Source organism: Hippichthys cyanospilos, chromosome 11 (genome assembly GCF_059441005.1).
Source record: "Hippichthys cyanospilos isolate Australia breed blue-spotted pipefish chromosome 11, RoL_Hcya_1.0, whole genome shotgun sequence".
Lineage (NCBI taxonomy): Eukaryota > Metazoa > Chordata > Actinopteri > Syngnathiformes > Syngnathidae > Hippichthys > Hippichthys cyanospilos.
In genome coordinates this window covers 19,533,823-19,555,113 of record NC_142379.1, presented here as the reverse complement: position 1 = coordinate 19,555,113, position 21,291 = coordinate 19,533,823, and the positions used below count along the sequence as shown (strand labels likewise).

At 38.1% G+C, this 21,291-nt stretch overlaps 2 protein-coding genes across 3 annotated transcripts in view; one reads left to right on the top strand and one right to left on the bottom strand.

The window, feature by feature from the left end:
- The window catches only part of kcnab1a (potassium voltage-gated channel subfamily A regulatory beta subunit 1a), an 81,966-nt gene extending 64,262 nt beyond the window's left edge, over window positions 1-17,704 (top strand). Inside the window, exons 4-14 of one of the 2 annotated variants that reach the window (XM_088427064.1) lie at window positions 3,661-3,740; window positions 4,753-4,797; window positions 5,102-5,146; window positions 7,236-7,279; window positions 8,485-8,571; window positions 11,005-11,090; window positions 11,426-11,546; window positions 11,636-11,730; window positions 12,574-12,694; window positions 14,134-14,222; window positions 14,434-17,704. In XM_088427064.1, coding sequence (XP_088283190.1) covers window positions 3,661-3,740; window positions 4,753-4,797; window positions 5,102-5,146; window positions 7,236-7,279; window positions 8,485-8,571; window positions 11,005-11,090; window positions 11,426-11,546; window positions 11,636-11,730; window positions 12,574-12,694; window positions 14,134-14,222; window positions 14,434-14,523 — 903 coding nt within the window. In that variant the 3' untranslated portion in view covers window positions 14,524-17,704. The remainder of the gene's footprint in view (window positions 1-3,660; window positions 3,741-4,752; window positions 4,798-5,101; window positions 5,147-7,235; window positions 7,280-8,484; window positions 8,572-11,004; window positions 11,091-11,425; window positions 11,547-11,635; window positions 11,731-12,573; window positions 12,695-14,133; window positions 14,223-14,433) is intronic. The other variant, XM_088427065.1, reaches the window with a different exon arrangement.
- Window positions 17,699-21,030, bottom strand: ssr3 (signal sequence receptor, gamma). Its single transcript, XM_088427067.1, has 5 exons — window positions 20,818-21,030; window positions 20,428-20,554; window positions 19,329-19,427; window positions 18,160-18,291; window positions 17,699-18,078 (listed from the first exon to the last, which is right to left on the bottom strand). Exons 1-5 carry the CDS (start codon window positions 20,948-20,950, stop codon window positions 18,012-18,014), a joined length of 558 nt encoding a protein of 185 aa, XP_088283193.1. The 5' UTR covers window positions 20,951-21,030; the 3' UTR covers window positions 17,699-18,011.
- Window positions 21,031-21,291: the final 261 nt, after the last annotated feature.

Below are 21,291 nucleotides of genomic sequence, written 5' to 3'. Positions count from 1 at the left end.
ATAATGCCGAAATACGGCAGGGAAAGCCTTTTAGAAATTTTAAGATTTTAGGGTTTTTATTTTTGAATTTAAAAAATTTTAAGTGTCTCACTGTCTGACAAAGAGGGAAACATTTGTTGATTCTAAACAATAGAAAGAATGAAGTTGTTCAAGTAGTGGAGAAATATCTTCAGTTGAGTTAAACTGGGTTGGTTCAATTCACATAATTCACAGCTATAACACAGCTGACTTTAGAGGAAATTTATTTGTAGTTCCTGTCTTTCCATCAGATGTGGAATAATAAAAATGATGGTGTATTGTATTCTAGGGTGAAACCCCTAAGCTGGCTTTGTTTTTGTGTTACACTTTTATTATTGTGTTGTGTTTCAATTTGAGTGTAACTGTAGAACCACAGACATGGTGTTAACTTTAAAGGGATAGTGTGTAAGATTTAGACAGTTTTCCATGGAGGAGGTGCTGTAGGTGCAGCAAACATGGCCGCCTCCAGAGAAGTGCTACCCTCCATATAATCTAATTTAATGATAACTTAGACCTATGATTATATTTAAAACATACTGGTGATCATTAAGAATACATTCATTTGCAAGTTTTTAAAATTTACAATCATTTCATTTATTCCTTTTCAAAAAAAATGGTCAAAATCTTACACGCTGTCCCTTTAAGTGTAAGTACGAAAACGGAAAAAAATAATTAGTATGAGTGCAAACAGAAGTAGACCAGCGACTGACGAATGACGAACCATAAATAAAAAAAGAAATGTCAAATGTCGCACTCTAGTGGTGGGCAAAAGATTGGGCAAAACTACACCGGATATACCTGGACTGACGGACTGATGATTACAATTTCGTCGTACTTGAAAAAATGATGAAGTAACGATGATGGAGTTCTGATGCATGTCAGACCAGCAAAAAAAGCAAGTCACCCACCCTTGAGTATTAGGTCTTTGTGATAGCTGGCTTTTTTTTTCTTAATATAGTAGTGCATTTGTTTCTTACTGGTCTGAAAGATAGCCAAAGAGAAGTTCTTCCTATCTTGTGGTCAAGGTTTATTTCTTGCCATGAACATGCATAATAACTCATTGAAGAACCAGGGAATTGTTTTGTACTAATCACTAAAACAAAAGATGAAGATGCCAAAAGAACTTAGTTGTTCTCTGCTTTTACACCGAGTCAGGTGTATATGTATTAATTTTAAACAATCCTTCAATTTTACATGTAGTTCAATTACTGTAATCCTACAAATATAAGGCACCGTTTATTTTAAAGTATGGGTGTGTTCTATAGTAGATTTTTATTTATTTATTTTTTTTTTTACTAACATTAATTAACGTAATGGGGACCAGCTGGAGGGTGGATGCCAGGTGGCTGTTAGCATCCGGTGCCTGTTACAGATAACAGCAGCTTGTGTTAACTAAGGTTGTTACAACATTAATTTCAATAAAACAAGCAAGCAAACTGAACCAATGTATGAGTCCATCCTTGTTCACACGCAGGAATATTAGTAAAACAGAGAGGATCATGTAAAAGTTAAGGTCTCAAGATATGTTTTTTTTTATTCTGTTTTGTTATGAAGTGTTGGTTTGTCTTATACACAGTAACTTAGAATATACAATAATTTTACCCCAACATTAATTATATCAATTATACACAAGCACATCTTATATTTGGGGAATTATGGGGGCTGTTTTTCCCACCTTTTGTGTTCATTCTCTTCAGTTTTCATTATTTCTGTGTGGTTCACAGACTGAACGAGAACTGCCAGGCTTTTAGAATTGTAGCCCTGAACCCTCGTTTTTGCCTTTTATTTATTTGCCCATTGACAATTGTGAATTTACTTTACAGTGCATCGCTAGTAAAATGTCTGGAGTATATTGCATCATATAGTAGTGTTAAAGATGGTCTTGTTGGACCAAAAGTACAAGTTAGTCAATTCAGATTCAACCTCTCCTCTGAAGAAGTTATGTTAGTGTATTTCTAAAACTCAAATGTATTTTTATTTATCGGGCATGAAGAGCTGTGTTTCCCTCCCTTTGAAGCAATTGTACTGTTCTCTTGCAACAAGAGTAATCCTTTTGATTGCTCTCCTGTTAACTGGGTGTCGTTGAGGCTTTTGAAGAGAGAAGGCTGCAAGATGACATCACTCACCATTTCATCATTGCCGTCAAAAAAATTGATTTTGAAATTGAGCAGCTTCACTGTCACATGGGAGCAGTTTGGCTGCTACGTATAACCACTTGTTACATAGTTTTAGTACCCATTTTAATGGACTTGTCTTGTTTTCATTTTTCATCGCGAACATATTTAATGGGAAGCTATTGAATTTTAAGGCTGATTCATTCGACCTGAAGTACATAAAACCACAGACCCAACAATACACACAAAGAACATTTGGCCAAAGTGGAGATTGCGTGGAACTAGCTTAAACGGAGATCTGCGTCATCGTGCTCCTCTTTTTCCCGCCAAAGATGCGTATTCTGGTGACGTCAGAGGCGGAAGTTCTTTCTGATTGGACACCTTGGAGGTGGACGTTCTTTCTGATTGGACAGAATTTGCAACATAACTGCTGCTTAGCGATTTAGCATGCTTGTACACGAATTTGAACTCCGCACTATGCGGTTTTATATAGATGGGACTTTTTGAAATAAACAACAACAACAAGGGGTAGACTATGCGGATTTAAATAAACCGGTTACATGTAAAGGCCTGCGGCAGAACTATGCAATATGGCAATAGAGTCACACGGTAACTTTCATGTTTGTTTTGTACCAATTACTACTTAATAGTAAACTGGCTGTATTTTGACACACTCTTGAATATGAAAAGGACATTTTCCTCCTTGGTGTAAAATCAACTGAATTTAGACACATTGGTCAGGTTCTCAAAGTGGGGTCCGTGGCCTGACTGCAGAGGATTTGAGAAATAATTTGGGTTTTGGAACGCAGTTAGTTTATCTTTTAACAGTTACAGATTCGTGTCTTGTTAGGCTTGGTCTTTGTTTATTGTTTTTTTTTTGTTTTGTTTTTTTGGCACCGCCTCTGTTTGCTGTTAATGGTGCATTTTGTGGTGGGGAGCAATTGCTGTCGGTGCGTACATATTGTTCCTTCACATTGTGAGATCTGGCCCACGAGGGTTCTGTGAGTTGTGTTTTCTTTGCTGGAATGTTGTCATTTATGCTTATATGCACAATGTTTGTCATTTGTTGGTCCAATTTATGACTAGGTGACACGCTAGCTAATGTTAGCTTTTATTTTCAGCATATTACATAGCGTTGCCTTGTATGTGTGTAGCTCGTTAGCATTGTTGTTTGTGCTATGTATTTCCTTTTGGTAAACGTTAGCATACACAAATGTTTTACATTGATCATCCTCGTTTGCATCTAATTACACAATAGTCTTGAATGGATCTTATTCAGTTATATGATTGATTTCATCTATGCAATTTGTCATCTAATTATACAAGTCTTGAATGGATCTTATTCAGTTATATGATTGATTTCATCTATGCAATTTGTGTACATTTAGTAAGATAAAAAAAAGTACAAAAAATGGACAAAAAATTGAACAAACAAACACAACCCTGACATCCAATAGTGCTACTTTTTTTCCTATTTGTGAAATAGAGATTTTAGTCTAACTTCTCATCGTTCAATTTATGCTGCCAGGTTGCAGAACAGCTGATGACCATTGCCTACGAGAGTGGGGTAAACCTGTTTGACACAGCTGAAGTGTATGCGGGTGGCAGGTGGGTGTTGCTCTAACACATGGGTGGGTAATTCCAGGCCTCGGGTGGCAGTGTCCTGCATGTTTTCCCGTTTTCTCTCTCAAAACGCACCTGATTCAAATGATTTGGATTATTTTCAAGCTCCAGCAGAGCTTGTTGATGAGCTAATGGTTTAAATCAGGTGTGTTAGGAGAGAAAACTGGAAAACATGCAGGACACCGGCCCTCGAGCGCCGGAATTGCCCACCCCTGCTCTAACATCTTTGCCTTTCCTTAAAATTGTTCCAACTTTAGTTGCTGTAACTAGTACTACATGTTTTTTTTCATTGATTCTTTAATAATCAAAATAATTTTCATTTCATAACACTATGAATTAATTACCTTTCATTTAGACTAAGAACATTTGAGCCTGATTAATAAGAGATGATTATGAGATACAGTAAGTCCTCAATATTTCAGATTTTGTTCCTGTGTCTTTAGAACTGGTTCTGATATATAACAGTTATTTATTTCTTTATTTTGCAGAAATCTAAACTATTCTATTGCATTGATTATTCACACCAAAAATAGTCACAACTGCATTTACTGTATATGAGCTAAAGGTGTGACCAACATGTAAAACAGAGAGCTGTTTATCGACATTTGTTTTCTAAATGAAGCTAAACAACTGTGAATGTTGAGCTCTTAGAGTACTATTTTTTAGAAGTGACATTTTGATTCATAGCAGAAACACATCAATATTTTACATATGAAATTTCAGAATCAAGACAAGGTGCCAAGAATTTAATTTTCACAAAATTAATAAGATCTATGAGCCATCAAACTGACATAAATTTCCCTCTAGAAAATGTCATGCTAAGAACAAAAAATGTAATTGTCTTAGCATTCTGAGATTATTTTCAAAGTAGCATAAAGGTATTCATTTTGTTTGAGTGGGTCCTTCATATTTGTCTTTTGTTCTGAAAAAAATAATCAATAAAAGCACATTTATTGCATCAAAAGTTTATCTTTGTCATTTTTATCCTGCCTTGCAGGGCTGAAGTGATTCTTGGAACCATTATCAGGAAGAAGTGCTGGAGGTAATGACAATACTTTTATGAACTCAGCACATCTTGCCACCATACAAGTGAGTCAAAGAGAAATACATCAACCACAAACAACTTGTGAATGCAATATTGATTAGAAGAAAACCGAAGCAACTTAACTTCAGGTGTGTCTGTGTATACAACAAAATGTTTGTTTTGAAAATTAGAATAATAGATTAGACAGACAGACAGAGACAGACTGAAAGATGCAATATTGATCCTGAAGGTAAATTACAACTGAGTTTAAACTCAATGAAGCAACCATTTTTCAAGGTTATTTTCTTTTACTCTTTTGCAGAAGATCCAGCTTAGTAATCACGACTAAACTTTACTGGGGAGGAAAGTAAGTATTTGTGAGAATTTACTTTAAATATTTTCTAAATATTTGTACTTTATTCCTTTGTATTACATCAGTCCTTAAATAGTAGAGCTGGGTGGGGGGCTCAGAGTTTGCGCTGTGAGTGTAATTACTTTTGTGCAGTAGTATGTGCAGGAGTTCTAAACTTTTTCAAACCATGTCAACAACAAGTCAAATTAATGATTAATTAGATTTAAAAAAAAAAAAGTTTAGCAGATTTTATTCATTTTTTTCTTCACCATCAATTTTCTCTAGCTGCTTCTCCTCACAAGGGTTACGGCTTGCTGTTGCAAATCCCAGCTGACTTGGCACAGTATGCTGGGGACACCCTGAACTGGTTGCCAGCCAATTGCAGGGCACACAGAGACCAAAAACCATTCACGCACCCAATCACACCTAAGGATAATTAGGAGTGTCCAATGCACATGCCATGCATGTTTTTGGAGTGGAGTTTTTGGAGGAAGGTGGAGTTCCCAGAAAGAACCCACGCGGGCTCGGGGAGAACATGCAAACTCCATACCGGAAGGCAAGGTGGATTTGAACTTGGATTCCTGAACTGTGAGGCTTACGTGCTAATAGATTAATAGATTCACATTTACAGTAGAACTCAACAACAAAATCATGTTTGCAGCCGGAAATTTTTCACAACAGGGGACTTTTCACTCTAGCAAATCTATGTCTCGGACGTAAACATAAAACGCATATTGTGGAATCTACAATCTGACAGAAGTTAAAAACAAAACCATCCAAATAGCCCACATTGAAAGTACAGGAAATAAATAAATTGCCAAACCTACAATTAGCATTCATTTTCTTACTTACATCAACTTCTTGCATAATGTCTTTCAACTTTCATCTTTATTACTTTTATACTGTCTTCAAGTGTAAATTTAGTTTAAGCGTGACGCGTCCGCGAGCTCCGCGCATCAAATAATGTCATTTCCGCAACCACGCCCCTCTGCACGGAACACATTTTCTGCAATGCATACCGACCGGAATATCTGTAAAACATGGTGAACAAACTATTGCTTATGGAAGTACGAACATCTTTATGATTCGGCAGAAAAGGACTGCCGTGTCCTAAATACCGTAAACAACTCCTGACGAGCACCATGTTGGGGAGAGATGAGGAGTCTGTTAAAAAACACTTGGAAGAATTTAGATCGTTTGAATCTACTGGAATTCTATTCCTCTGTTATAGAGTGGTGTTGTTTGTATGCTGTAGACTCCATTTACTGCCACCTAGAGTATGGGAGAATATCATCTGACTGTGGGGGAAAGGCACACTGAGTATAAAGTGCTGCAAAATGCGTGCCGGTGCGTCAAGCATAAACCAAGCTTGACTTTTGCTGCAGGCTTTTTTTCGCTATAGTACATTTCAATGCCAGGCAATTGCAGAGAAAAACATTTTGTATTATGCAACAGGAGGATTTTTAGTAAGAAAGAGGGACAAAGGGAAATATTTTAATGCATGAAGATTATTTCATACTAGGGGAATTTTTTTTGCACATGCAGGTTTCGTAGTAGAGGAGATTTACCGTGCTATTATTTAGTCATTTAATTTTTTTTTTTGCCATCAAAGGGTTCAGTCGATCTAACATGTTTCTAGTTAGAATGAGGATTGACATTTTTTTTCATTTCAGGAACTTTGCCATTTTTTTCAGATTCACAATATACTGTATAAACCCTGTAAAAAGTAGCTTTTGATAAAAGTTGATTTAAATTTGCTTTTTTCTTTCGTTGATGTAAAAAAAGCATACAATTTTAGGTACATTAATAATACTTTCATAGATAATGATCACATTTAGTCACAGCAGCAAGTGGAAGGCACGCAAAATGTTTTCTTTTTCGTTAGCAAGGCTTGGCAACAAATAATTAAAAAGCACTAGAGCTATGGCAGCTTGAATGAATCTGCATAAATTAATGTATGTGATACAATACATTAACTTATGCAGATTCATTGGAGCTGTCATAGCCTTGCTGACAATATGACAAAACAAATGCTTTGTTTGTTGTTGTTTGTTATTTGTTGTTCTTCGTATCATTTGCTAATGTTGCTTTTTTGTGCCATCAGAGCAGAGACAGAGAGAGGCCTGTCCAGAAAGCACATTATTGAAGGTATGGCTAAAACACTATTGGCACTAATGTTGTTGCAAGTCTATTGCAAAGTGATGCCCAGCTGCACATGGGTGGAGTTTTGTATCTTGGTATTTTCCTAGTCTTTGTGCATGGCTGAGTTATTTGGGCCATTTGCGTCATTTTGTGCTGTGATGGGATGGAACGAGCTGTGTTCCTGCCAATCCTGACATTATTAGTGTTGTGACAACACGGTGATGGCCCCTGGTGCAAAATGTGTTTTGTGCCCCCGGACACCTTGCCCTAAACATAATTGCACGAGCGCGCACACGAAGAGCCACACGGAGAACACGTACTTGTCACAAGTATTTTTGTAGGCATCGGTTCTTAGTTAAATTTTTAGATTAAATATTAAATATACCGCAAAAAATATTCCAATATATTAAACTTTTTCATAACCTTTAACCATTTCACTCCCGCCCGTACAATGCACCCTGTAAAGTTTCAAAATATCGCAGTGGGTATAGGAATTGTAGGTATAACATGAACTGGCGTCCCAGGGGTTCTGGTACTGTGGAAATATATTGATAATATGTGCGATAAATGTGTCTTTCTATATAATACACTGATTACTATGTACTGTGAGCGTTTGGTGATCATTTTCACTTCTTTGGCACGTTTTTTGTACGCATGTTGCGTCTATGGGATGTACAGTCTCAGTGGTGTACCTTGGTGGAAATGAAGTGGGAATTTGTAAACAATTTCTCCAAGTATCCTAGACTTATAAACTCATAAGATTTAGTTTTTTGAAAAAAAGAAAAAAAAGAAAAAGAAATGGTGGCGAAGGGGTTACATCTTTTAGTATGTATGCAAAAAGCTTCTTGCGTCCCCTAATATCAAGCGCTTTGCCGTATAGATTGAAAGCCCACTAATTCTACTGAGGAACAAAAAGATGTAATTAGAATTTCATCTTGCGGGCCTTGCTCTCAGTAAAGAAATCTAAGATGCTTACTAGATCTGAAGCATTTTACAAACACACACATGCACACGCACGCACATACAAAAGTACAGTAGCTGTAATGTAAACACATTAGCAGTTCATGGTTGACCACACCTGTTCTGGCACCAACATGAAGACGCATGCGTTTTTATTTTGGTTACTGGAGTATGGGTCCCAAAAAAATATTAGACTTTCAAGTATGAATAAGCTACTGCTTCTCTAAAAAACCTTCACATGTTTCACTCAGGTCTAAAAGGATCTCTCCAGAGGATGCAGTTGGAGTACGTCGATGTGGTTTTTGCCAACCGCCCTGACAGCAACACACCTATGGAAGGTGAGGCTGTAGCCATTTGAGGCACTTTTGAAATCACAATCTCTTTATTATTACTTCACATGTAATTCCATGTAATTGTAAAGCCTCTTGTCATTTTACCATTTTGTCTTTATTCCCAGATTTTTGTTTCATTTTTATTTCCTTGAATGTGTGTACATAGTCGTGCACAGTTGCGCTGTTGCTAGCATGGCATAATGTTCCAACTTGGCTGGACCATTTCAATTTAACAGCCAGTTTCTGGTGGAACAAAGTTGTCAGAGTCAAATAACACAAATTCAGACAGCTGGTGGCAGATTGCAATTAATATTTATCTGATGCTCAACCTTCTCACATTATATTGTGATTAAGTCTCAGATGCTTCGCAAGGTTTGTGGTGTAGCCTGGGTGGCTTGCACACCTCCCACACACACCACTCACAATGTTGTCACTTTTCCAGCAACTGGATAGTATGAGGACAAACACTGTGGTTAGTTATAGCGATTGACTGCATGTCATTTTATTACCCTGCATATTTTTTCTTACTTCATCCTATTACTATTGTGCATACTTTACATGCAGTGGTCATTGGGTTCCATTTAGTAGTGCTTGCATCCCCACTTAATAACAGTTCCAATTCTGTCTCATTGATTAAAACTGCAAGAAAGGACTATGGTTCCTATTGAAGCGGCTGAAATTGCGGAGAAACCCTCTGGGAGCAAAAGATTATCAAGTAGACCTTTGCCGCGACCATGTTTGCAGGAGGCTGTTCGTGTCATAAATTACTTGTTAGGATACAGCTTATTTTGAAAGTCCTTGTGTATATCATTGCAAGTTTGGCCCATCAAGCTTTGAAGAAAAAAAACAACAAAAACTCATCTCATTCTAGCCTTGTTAGTTACTGTCTAGTAAATATATGCTGCCTGGCTCATTTTACTCTTGATAAGTTTTCATCGAAAGTCCTGACCAATACCCATGCTATGCATGAATTTACATTTTAAATTAATCGGTTTAGGCACACAAAAGTAGTGCTTGCCTTTGTTTTCCCTCCTATTGTTGAAACACCAATAAGCTTCAAATTGCACATTTATAGCGTTCATAGTCTGGAAATGTGTGCAAGCTGGTGCTGCCTGACAGCTAATGCCATCCAGACTTGCACACCAACAACAATAGGAGCAAATATGGCTGCGGCAACAGAAAACAGAAAGTTTCACTTGGTTTCTATAAGCCTGTTCTAAAAGCCAGTGTAACCAAAACACAATCGGATGCCATTTTTCCTGATGAACCATATGCTGTATAATTTTTCCCTCCGAGCTCCGGAGGTACACGTTAAGCTTCATACTACATCACTTAACCGAGAAGCAGGAATATAAGTGCGATGCTATCACAGAGCAAGATTGCAGGGTAATTAGAATGATGCCTCGGTTATGATGAATGGCCCTAATGACAGTCCTGAGTCTGAGTTTGTGTTGGGCTCCTGCTGTCAGCACTCTTTGAGGCTAATTGCATCATTAGACCTGTGCTAAGCTTGTACATAAGCTTCACTACATGAGATTGTTAGGTCGGTGGATTGGGATCAGTAATGAGTTGTCCAAAAAACTACACCAAAAATGTGTGCAGTCTAAAAACTGTGCATGTGTGTCTCCTGTATCACCTGTATTCATTTATTGTTTATTTACCATTTGTTGATGGAGGACGTTTTTGCACCCACTTTACATCATCCCAGTTGCAATCTATCTATCTATCTATCTATCTATCTATCTATCTATCTATCTATCTATCTATCTATCTATCTATCTATCTATCTATCTATCTATCTATCTATCTATCTATCTATCTATCTAGAAAATGGATTAAAGGATAATACACACACACACACACACGCACACACACACAATAATGGATGGATCCGTCCATCCATTCATATAGCTGCTTATCTTCAGAAAGGTCGCCGATTTGCTGGTGCCTATCCCAGCTGACATTGAGCAGGAGCACACATACAATTAGATTAGATGACCTTTGCACATATTGCTATTTTCTTAGTAGGGTTTTTATTTTATTTTTTTTACGTGGAGTATACTTTATGATTTGGAATGACTTTCATTTGTCCTGTGTAATTCCAAAAAGTAAAAGCTAGAATTTCTTGACCTCACAATGTTTTTCAGACTATATCAATTTGAAGATATTTCTAAACTTCTGATTGGTACCATGTACACAAAATATTCATCACACATTAAAAAAAAAAAAATACAAAAGAAAACCCCTAAAAAAGTAGGGTGTACTTTAAAACTGAGTTGATTGTAAAACACACAAAAAACCTTGAAAATATTGCGTACAAAGCAAAAAACAAAGTAACAACAAGAAAACGGGAAGCAATAAAACCAGCTCTACAGCAATATATTTCTGAATATTAGGCGACCAGTATTGCATTTAACTGATGGTTTCTACATCTGACAGAGATTGTCCGGGCTATGACCTATGTGATCAACCAAGGCATGGCAATGTACTGGGGAACGTCTCGGTGGACGGCTATGGAGATCATGGTAAGTATGGAATAAAATACATCAATACTGTATATTCACTATGAAAGTATTTGTAATGATTAAAAGAGTAGCCTTTGTCGACCAAAAGAAGAATGATTTTTAATTGTACTCAAATGGAAATGGACTAGAGGGCATATTGATTTGTGGACTTTAATTAACATTTGAATTAGTGCCTGATTGCCACCATTTGATTTGCCCTCTCATCCACCTCCCCTCTGTTTAAGATTGCTCCATCAGTTGCTTCTTTGTACCTCTCCTCCCTTCTATAGTGACAAAGAAGCAGGCTAATCAATCCATCTGAATTCCCAATTCTTTGTCCGTCTTTGTCTTTGCAGGAGGCGTATTCAGTGGCAAGACAGTTTAATCTGATCCCTCCGGTGTGTGAGCAGGCAGAGTACCATCTCTTCCAGAGGGAGAAAGTGGAAGTGCAACTGCCTGAACTTTATCACAAGATAGGCAAGGAGTCTTTGCTGTCATTCTGTCATATTCTCCACAGTTCTTCTGTTGCCATAAGTAGTCCTATTTGCCTTCTGCTTCTCTTATAGGAGTTGGTGCGATGACTTGGTCACCACTGGCGTGCGGCATTATCACGGGAAAATATGAAAATGGCATTCCGGAATCTTCCAGGGCTTCCATGAAGGTACGTACATTGGATTTTAGCAGGGCTTCTCCCCAGGTTCTTCGGATTTCTTTCATAGTGCAAAAAGTTAGGTCAATTGAAGACATTAACCTCTGCAAGAATTTTGATCCCACTGGGGCTTTCTGATGTTTTGGATGTGTGATTTATAATTCCAAAAAAAAACCAAAAAACAACATTAGTACCGTATTTTCCGCACTATAAGGCGCACCCAAAAGCCTTATTTTTTTAAAAAGGCCGATGGTGCGCCTTACAATCAAGTGCACCTTATATATGGATCGATATTGAGATTGGGATTCATAGATGGGGAATGAACTGATAATGTACGCTTTACCTGTTTCTTTTGTGTGTTTACAGTTGAACAAGGTTAGTCATATTGACATTGAGTTATTATGCTATTGATAGTTTAGAGTTATTATTTGAGATATTATTGTTATTACTTTGAGTATTACTATATTGTGATTGAAAAGGTTTTAAAATATGTAATTAAATGAGGGTGCACCTTATAATCCAGTGCACTTTATATATGGAAAACGTTTTAAAATATGTCATTATTTGAGGGTGCGTCTTATAGTGCGGAAAATTCGGTAATTGTTTCGGTATTATAATTCCACACTAACCCTGGAAGATATTCTACAACCTCAGATGTCCCCCAAAATAGGTCCCACCCCAATCTGATGTTTAATTTAACATTTTCAGACTATAAGTCAACAGGATATTTAACATAAATTATTTAAAATAATTCTTTAGCTATTGTAATATTGCACTAGTCCTGGTGGACACAAACAAAAAGGTGAGCTCACGTTCAACACATGTTGTCACCTTTTCATTTTTTCTTCTAATCAGTCATATCAGTGGCTCAAAGAAAAAATAGTGAGTGAAGACGGAAGAAAACAGCAAGCCAAGCTGAAAGAGCTCAACCACATTGCAGAGAAACTGGGCTGCACACTACCTCAACTGGCTGTGGGTAAGAGAAACTTCGGCCTGTCCGATGCACTCATGTTTGCTATCTTAAGAAAAACACATGCATGTCTGTTGACAGATGCTGCTGTTTGGCTATTTTTTATTTTTGCGGGGGCAGTTTGACATATATTTATCAATATTTCAAATAAAAAAAAGTCAATTGATTGATTTTAGCTGCCTATTGCTAATCATATTTGAAGTTTACAGTCAAACTAAAGATATAAACAAAATGATTACCCATTGTTTATGTGACCACAGCATGTGGTTTTAGTTGATACAAAAGTTGGATGTGGTTTTAGTTGATACAAAAGTTGGTTAGCTTAATGTCACATAATAATAAGCACACATCTAAGCAGACATGAGTGAAGGAAACTACCATGAGTGTTGCGCACAGTGATCCCTCGCTACTTGGCGCCTCCCCTTTCGCGTCCTCAGTGCATCGCCGATTTTTTTCTCCGGCACTCTGACACTGAATCCTAACATAACACCTGAGGCAATTTAACAACTCTAAAACATTATCTTCAACGAAGGCACTTTTTGCTTAAAACTAAACCACTGCTTTTCTACTTCTGGCACTATGTAAAGGCATTAGGAAAAACTCTACGAGACTCGCCTCTGTGCGCTGGAAGACAAATGTACGGAACTTCCCATACATGTGGGGAGAGCTGGGTTGTGGGAAGACACAGCAGAGGTGACTTTCATGCGAAAATTGGCGAGGAGGAGGGGTGTAGGCAGAATTTACATAGTGACAGGGCATGCAGAAATGGGCGGGGGAGGGATAGCGCACTCAGTGCTGCAGCCTCACTGAAAGCACTCTGCTATATGTGTTCAAAAAGAAAAATGAAGTTTGTACCCACAAAAGAGACTGTTATATCCTCATTCTTTGATGCTACTTTGTGGTTTTTCACTTTTTGCGAGGGGTATTTAGTCCCCATTAACCTCGAAAAATGAGGGATTACTGTACTTGTATTTTTTTAATGAGGGATATTAAACACAAATGTTGTAGAAACACATTAAGACTGATTTTATAACATTTATAAGAGGCAGCTTTTCTGTATCGTTTGTGGAAAAACAACAACTATTCATGCAGCTCGTTGAACAGTTGTACTGTCACTGTTTTCTTCATTTGTGTTCCTCACCTATAAATTATACTGCCTCTTCCTAGTCAACAAAAGGAGCCACACAGCAAATATTCATGATTCATAACAATTTACAGTATTTAATACATATTAATGAATAATTACTTGATACTTTTACTTTTGATTTCATTAATAATTATAGTCTCATATAGTAAAGTGAAAAACATCTATTGGTGTTTTACTGTCAATACTAAAAAAAAATCTGCCATTTACAAAATCAGCACCTTTCTTTCTAAAAAACAAAAAGGGAAGAAACCACATTTGCTGCATAAACTCATGCTTTTTTCTCATCCTTTGTCTGCAGCATGGTGTTTAAGGAATGAAGGAGTGAGTTCAGTCCTGTTGGGAACATCCAACCCTGAGCAGCTCACAGAGAACCTTGGGGCAATACAGGTGAGGACACAATTACAAGTTTCATTTACGAGCCGAGTGAAAAGTAAACAAACAAACAAATTCATTACATTTTTCCTTTTCCATTTTCCACAACTGCAAATCAGGAATCACAAGCAAACAAAACACACACACATTACAAAAGCAAAGTCGGAACAGTCCGTCAGTGCTGACAGTGCCCACCTTTATCAATTACCATGTGTTTCACATCCAGGTCCTTCCCAAGATGACGTCTCACGTGGTGTCTGAAATCGACCACATTTTGGGCAACAGGCCGTACAGCAAGAAGGACTACCGCTCTTAGAATTAGCTTGTCAGATCACCAAGAAGTCAAGCCTGCTGCAGAATATTCATACCGCGACCACGGAGCTGCTGTAGACTGCCTCAGACTGGAACAGACCCCGCATTGCATGACCTGGTCTATGTGAGCCATCCCGCTCAGTTACATGAGGCTCACCTCAGACGCAAACCTGATAAGCCTCTCTTTGACGCTTCTACTTTAGCTTAGTTAGCGTGGCTTGTTTAGCATCAGGGTGGACATGTGGCACAGCCTGTTAAGTATAGTATGTCAAGAGCAGGAGTGGGCAAAAACATTTTGTTCAAGCGTTGTATTCAATTATTTTTAGGCCTGACGCACACCAATTGACTGAACTGGACAATCCCAAGTAAATCATTAAAATGGCAATGGAAAAAGAATGGCTAGGTCAGGGGTCACCAACTCTAGGGGACCTATGCAGCCTTTTTTCAGTGTAACCCTCCTCCGCTGCACCTGATTCAAACTACAGTGGATCCCCGGTTTACAACGTCCCTGCCTTGCATCATTTTGGAGGGGCGGGGGGACAACAACTTCTCAAACATGGCTCGCAGTGTGCTAGCGTGACCACGCTCATACGCCACTGCATGCGTCACTGCTTACGTCACGACAAAGCTGGTCTGCTACTGGTTGGTGTCACGGCTCCCTAAGATACTGGTCTGCTATTGGTCGGCGTCACAGAGTCAATAAGATGCTGGTCTGCTAATGGTCAGCGTCTCGGTTCGAAATGGCGGCATTTTAAAGCTTTATTCTCATGTGAGTCCTTAAAATACCGTATTTGTTGTGCATTTTAGTGCTTAATTCAAACTTTAATTGGTTAGCCATGGATCCCAAGATTGCTAGTGATGTTGAAAAGAGAAGTAAGAAGATGATTAGTATGGAAACAAAGCTGGAGATAATCAAGAAATACAAAGGCTAGGCTATGTCACATCACTCAAAGGTGTTCTTGCCAACTGATGAAGTGGTATCGGGCCGCACCCGAAATAATGATGTGTTTTAACTGATTTAGTTTATCCTATAACAGTAAATTTATATGTGATTTGTTTGGCTTGACCGTAGTTTTTTGGCGCCGTCTCTGGCTGCTGTTGATATTACATTTTGAAGTGATGGTACGGCTTCAATTGAGAGCAGTGAGTGCCCCCCCCAAACATTGCAAACATTTGCAATGAGAATTAGCTAAAGAAATGCAACAAATATTGCAGGCTTCTTGATCATTTAAAATGCTCAGTGAGTTCCGTCAAACAGCATGGGTTGTACATTATATGTTCCACATGCCATAGTTTGCCCACCCCTGCCTTTGAGTGACTTCTTTGTACATGATGAACGGCACATTAGGAGTGTTTCAAGAAAAAAAAGTGCCTTGCTTGAGAGCAAGTAAGGAAGCAGGTTAACCCTCTTTCACACAGCGATGCCACAAAAGAACATCCATTTGCCTTTCACACAGAACACAGCAAAGCCGGATGTTGGCGTAGTCGTGCTGCTTGTAGTTGTGCTTGCATTCAGAGTAGCACAGAATCCCATCAGTAAAACTAACGAACTTCTAGTACAAACATACGCATTTTGTGACCATGCTTTAAAGCTGTTTTTTTTTTTTAGCTTCAACTGGGTCCTAAGTCAAATTGACGGGAATTATGAATTTCCAAAATACAGACAGTAGGGGGGGAAAATAAAAGGGAAAAAAAGTTGGGTAAAGACTACCATAACATCTGAATTTTACTTGATTTTGGACATATATTCATTTGAGTTGTACAGGCTCAGGATATTTCACACTAATGAGGGAATATTCATTTTTTTTTTCTTGGTCGCATTTTTCAATAAACAAAATTATGACGTTTGAATTAGGAGTATGTAGACACCTGTTTATATCCACGATCTGTGAGTTTAGAAAAAAAAACGTCAGCTAAAAAAGTCAGATTTGAATGCGATATGAGTGACAATGTCTTCAGAAAATTAATAAGACTGATGCATGTTTTCTCTGTTGCTTTGGTTCAACGAAGCACACTTTTGAAACAAGTGGATTACTGCTTAGTAACCTCCGCCCAACACTTGCGGGAAACATTTGGTTGGTTAAACGGAAAGATGTCGCCCTCACGTGGTCAATGAAGGAACTGAACGACACGAGAGGAAGTGCGTTCCTTCTTCCATTCATTTTCATACTTTCCCATATCTTAGTTTCTGCCAATCACGTAGTAATGATTTTATGTAAACATGGCTAGCAGCAAAAGTACTATCACAGGTTCTGCTCTACTGTGAAAGTATTTCTTCTAGAATACTGTAGTGGCGTTTGAAGCTGAAGTTGAACAAGTTTATTTTCATGTACATTTTGTAGAATGTTAGGGTATGTTTTTTAACACAAACATACAGAAGGCTTGTGCATTTCGAAACTGTACACTACTGTATATGTGTATTGGTTAATATGTGAATATGTTGTAAATATTAATATTTTATCTTGCATTGTTGAGTCATTCTCAAAGTTAAATGTCTGAAAGGTCATTTAATTTTCAACACTGAATTAGTTTGTGTTGACATACTTCATTTTTAGAGGATCGTATGAAGCTAATCATCATGCTCCAACTGACAAATCTTTTGAGGGAAAACCACATGAAGCTAAGAGTTAAATTGGTTGCTATAGCAGTAGTCCTCAAACTGCGGAGATGTTCTTACCCCCAATGCAATTTGACAATCTAGCAACCAGGCGATCAAATGGAAGGATGGCTGACCCTTTGATGTGCAGTGGCCATATCAGTTCTTGTGAGTCACAATGTCCTGCGCTACGCACATTATTTGTGTGTGAAAGATTAAGTGTTCGTGTAAAGGTTTTACCACGCGACCGTGTGCCTTGATGAGCCCCCCCCAATTACCTTCAGTACAAGTGTGTGGGGAACAAATGTCGGAGAAGGGGTTATAGTAGACAAATGGACTTTTCCGTTCCAATATCAGTGAACGGTCTGATTTTACACACTGCTACTGATGTTAGGAAGTTGTTTTTGGTGGCGACATGCCAACCAAAAGCATATTTCCCCCGAATAACATTATCCGTATATAATGAGGTACTGAATAAATGCTCAATTCAATGAAAACAAGTGTCATTCTTTTAAAGTGAGTGAGCAGTAGAATATACCAAAATTAGTAATCCAATTCCCCAGACAAGCAAACCAAAAAAAAGTTAAAAGTACCATGGCTTATTTTTTTTATTGTTACAAAAAAGATACACCTGGAGCAAAAGCCTCCAGATTTGTGATCATGAATTTCATGAAGTTGAAATGCGTTGTTCCCCATTCCCAACTTAAGCAAACAGGACTCGACCCTAACATCCCACCCTTCCTCCTTCCAATATCTCATCCAATGCCAAAGACTTTTTTTGTCACCTTAGTGTTCACTCAAATCCCCACATACTCATTCATAATTTTTTTCATTTTTTTAGCGGTAAAAAAAAGAGCCTGCAAATGACTGGCACTGAATGATGATGCCATCATCATCTACTTGGATCCGGTGGACAGCAGGGCGATGAGTCCGGAGGAAGCGCCGATCGACAGGATGTAGTTACTGGAGAAAAAGCGTGTTAAGGTCAAAGCTACATTTTATATTTGTTTGACACAAAACACTTTCTATCAAAAGAAAGGATACACGGCTGGGTTGAAGTTCTTCAGCAGGAAGAAGGAGGCGACGATAACTAGCACCAGGAAGAGGGTGTTGTTGTAGAAGATGGAGAAGGTGGTGGCTTCATAGTCAGCAACCTCATTCTTCTTCCACAGGATTCTGAGCAAACAGAAAACACCATCTCAACAATTGTCATAAAGGGATGATTTAGTTTGCTGTATGTATTTTACTAGAAGTCCAAATTTGAAACGTGATCAGAAATCGGGCCAAATCACAACATTCAGCTGATCGGAGAGAGGCAGGTCAAAAAAATGCATATTTTATTATATAGTTTTCTAGAAAAGTACACAGACATAGAAAAAAAGATATCGTCAACCAACAAACAAAAAAAAAAGGTACCAAATGTAACATGGAAACAGCGGACATTAAAAAAGCCAGGCAGTAAACTACATTCTTTTTAGGCTACTTGATTTACTACCCATATAAAAAGGTTTTGTAGATTTTTAAACAAAGAAACTTTTAAAAGAAAATGTGTCCTTAACTCCTTCAGTGCCATTGACAAGAATTTTTGTCATGTAAAATAATTAGGTTAAGTGCCAGTGTCAATTCTTATCAACAGTTTTTTTTGATGATAGATGACACTCGGGGCAGTTATTTTGCCATCAAAAACACATTTTCACAGTTTTTGTTCATGTTTTATCAAAGGGAAAGACTGTTTCAGATGCTACAAAAAAACTGTGTCAAAGTCACTGTTGTAAAGAAAACATATCTACACACAAAAAAAGCAATTTTTCTCCTTTTGTGGAAACTAGCTTGGTATCACTCAATGACCTATTTTCAAAATGTGATTACTAAACAACAGAATCAGATAGAATCCTTCTTTAGTTTTTTGGCTAAAGAATGTCCAATTGTTCATGTGGCACCACCAATATTTACATAATCATACAATATTCTGTCAGCCTTGAAAGATGCTGCAAAATTCTTGAAATTGGCTGCTACTGTAGGGGTTGCTTTTTCACATTACGCTTGGCCATAAAAGATTTAAAAAAACAAATTATTAAATCGGATCAGGCCCCGATAACAGCAGATGCTCAAAAATCAGGTGACTCGGAGTCGGGTGCAAAAAGATGCGATGGTACATTCCTATATTTTACATGGAAAAAAAAGATGAAGTCTTTCCAGATAGAACATTTCACCTCTCATCTTTCTCCTTGCGAGACATCTTGCGATTGTCAGCCTCAGAGAGCTTCCTGGTCACCTCCTTGGAAACAGCATCCTCGCGTTTCTGAGCAACTCTGGAAAAACGTTAAAATAAATTTGGAACGAATCCGTAACAACGATTGTTTTTAAGAACTAATTTATTGATTTATTTTAAGGACTATAAGGAAATTGTGGCTCAATAGCTGTGGCTTGTGCATTGTGCCATAAAAATTTCAAAAAACAACCACTGTTGTTTTTTTACAGCGTTTATACAAGTTAAGAGTTTAATCTAAAACAGAAAAAAACAAATTGCAAAGTGCCTAAAAAAAAATAAAAAAAAAAATAAAAAAACTACACATAAAAATTCTTATTGTATTGCAACTACACCACATGACAAAACAAATCTTTTTCCCAGGGGTCATCCATGCCCCCTTGGTATCACCCCACATCCTCTAAGGGGGGACCACCCCACTATTTGAGAGGCCCTGACTTACCCTAACACAGTGTTTACAGGCCCCCCCTGGGTGGGCGCGAAGCAATTGTTTTTGCCACGTGACGTATAATTAGATAAACCTGTCTAAATGCTGATAAAAAAATAAAAACCTTAACAGTTGTTGAAAGTTTTTTTATATTGCTTTTTCCTTGTGTTTGTTAAAAAGTTTACAGTTCTAGGTATACATACAATTTTTATAGATGTAACCTTATTTATGGTTGGCGTGGCGAGGGGGCGGGGTCTCTTTCCTGGGGGAGGGGATATGCAAAATAAAATTGAGAAGCACTGCCATAATAGCACTACCACTCCTATTACTATTTAAGCACCATATTAACATGACATTAAACATGTGTAGACACCAGGTCAACTCAGCAGCTGAGTTAAAGAACATCTTTTGCATTTTAAAGTGCACAATAGTGTTTTATGCTCTAAAATCTGCAGAATATACAATCAATGAAGGCTCCAAAAACATAGTTCTAAACTGTGCTATTCAATTGAATGGGCAAACATAAAAAGTATTTCAGAATGCGATTATTTAATGCAAAAATCCAATTGAATAAAATATCTACTTTGAAAAACAGTGTCGTGTGTGCCCAACTCACTTGTGTTTGAGAACAAACTTGACGTTCTTATAGGCGAAGGCCACCAGGTAGGTACTGGCCAGCGTCATCACGGTGTACAGGAACGCTGACTGGACCAGGTCCATGTGCCAAATCCTCCAGAACAACCCTAGACACACAGGCAGAAAATCTAACACGTCCTCATACCGATTACGTCCCACGGGTTCCAATGAGCTACTTTTGGTTATCAAAGGGGAAAGCCTTCGTGCAGTAACAAATCGATGCTAAGATTAGTCGATCACCGCGCATTGTTTGCGACTTTTTTTTAATAAAATTTTAGCACGGGATGCGACGTTTTTTTTTCCATTAATTCCCAATGCTTGATAGCGGCACGGAGTTGCAGTTAGCAATTAGCAGCAGCTGAGAACTCACAGATGGGGATGGCTGAAACAATGAGAGCATTCGCGTAGAATAAAGCGGTGGACTTTGTCGAGAGGTTTCTGCTGAAGTCCTGGAGGAGAAGGTCTTCTTCTGACTGCTGTTTGTTGTTAACTTTAGGCGCCATAGTTGTACTGACTGGTCGTCTGCGGACACAAGAGGACTGACACGTCGCTAGGCGAGCTCAAGAGGGACGCGTCAGCATTAATCCGGAAGTACAACCGTTGATTTTTTTCTTCTTCGACTTTTTTGCACAGGAAGCACATACAGCGCTCATTCACAGTATTGTCCTCCGCAGGTAAAATATGATCATTGCAAGTGAACCGCTGGCCTCAAAGGAAAACGAAAACAGTCTTGGAAAGTATGTGATTACGGTATTTGAGTAAACGTACAAGTATCTTAACGTAAAAGCGACTTTGTAGAATAACACTTGAATAAAAGTCTCAAATGAACTGACAATTTATGGCC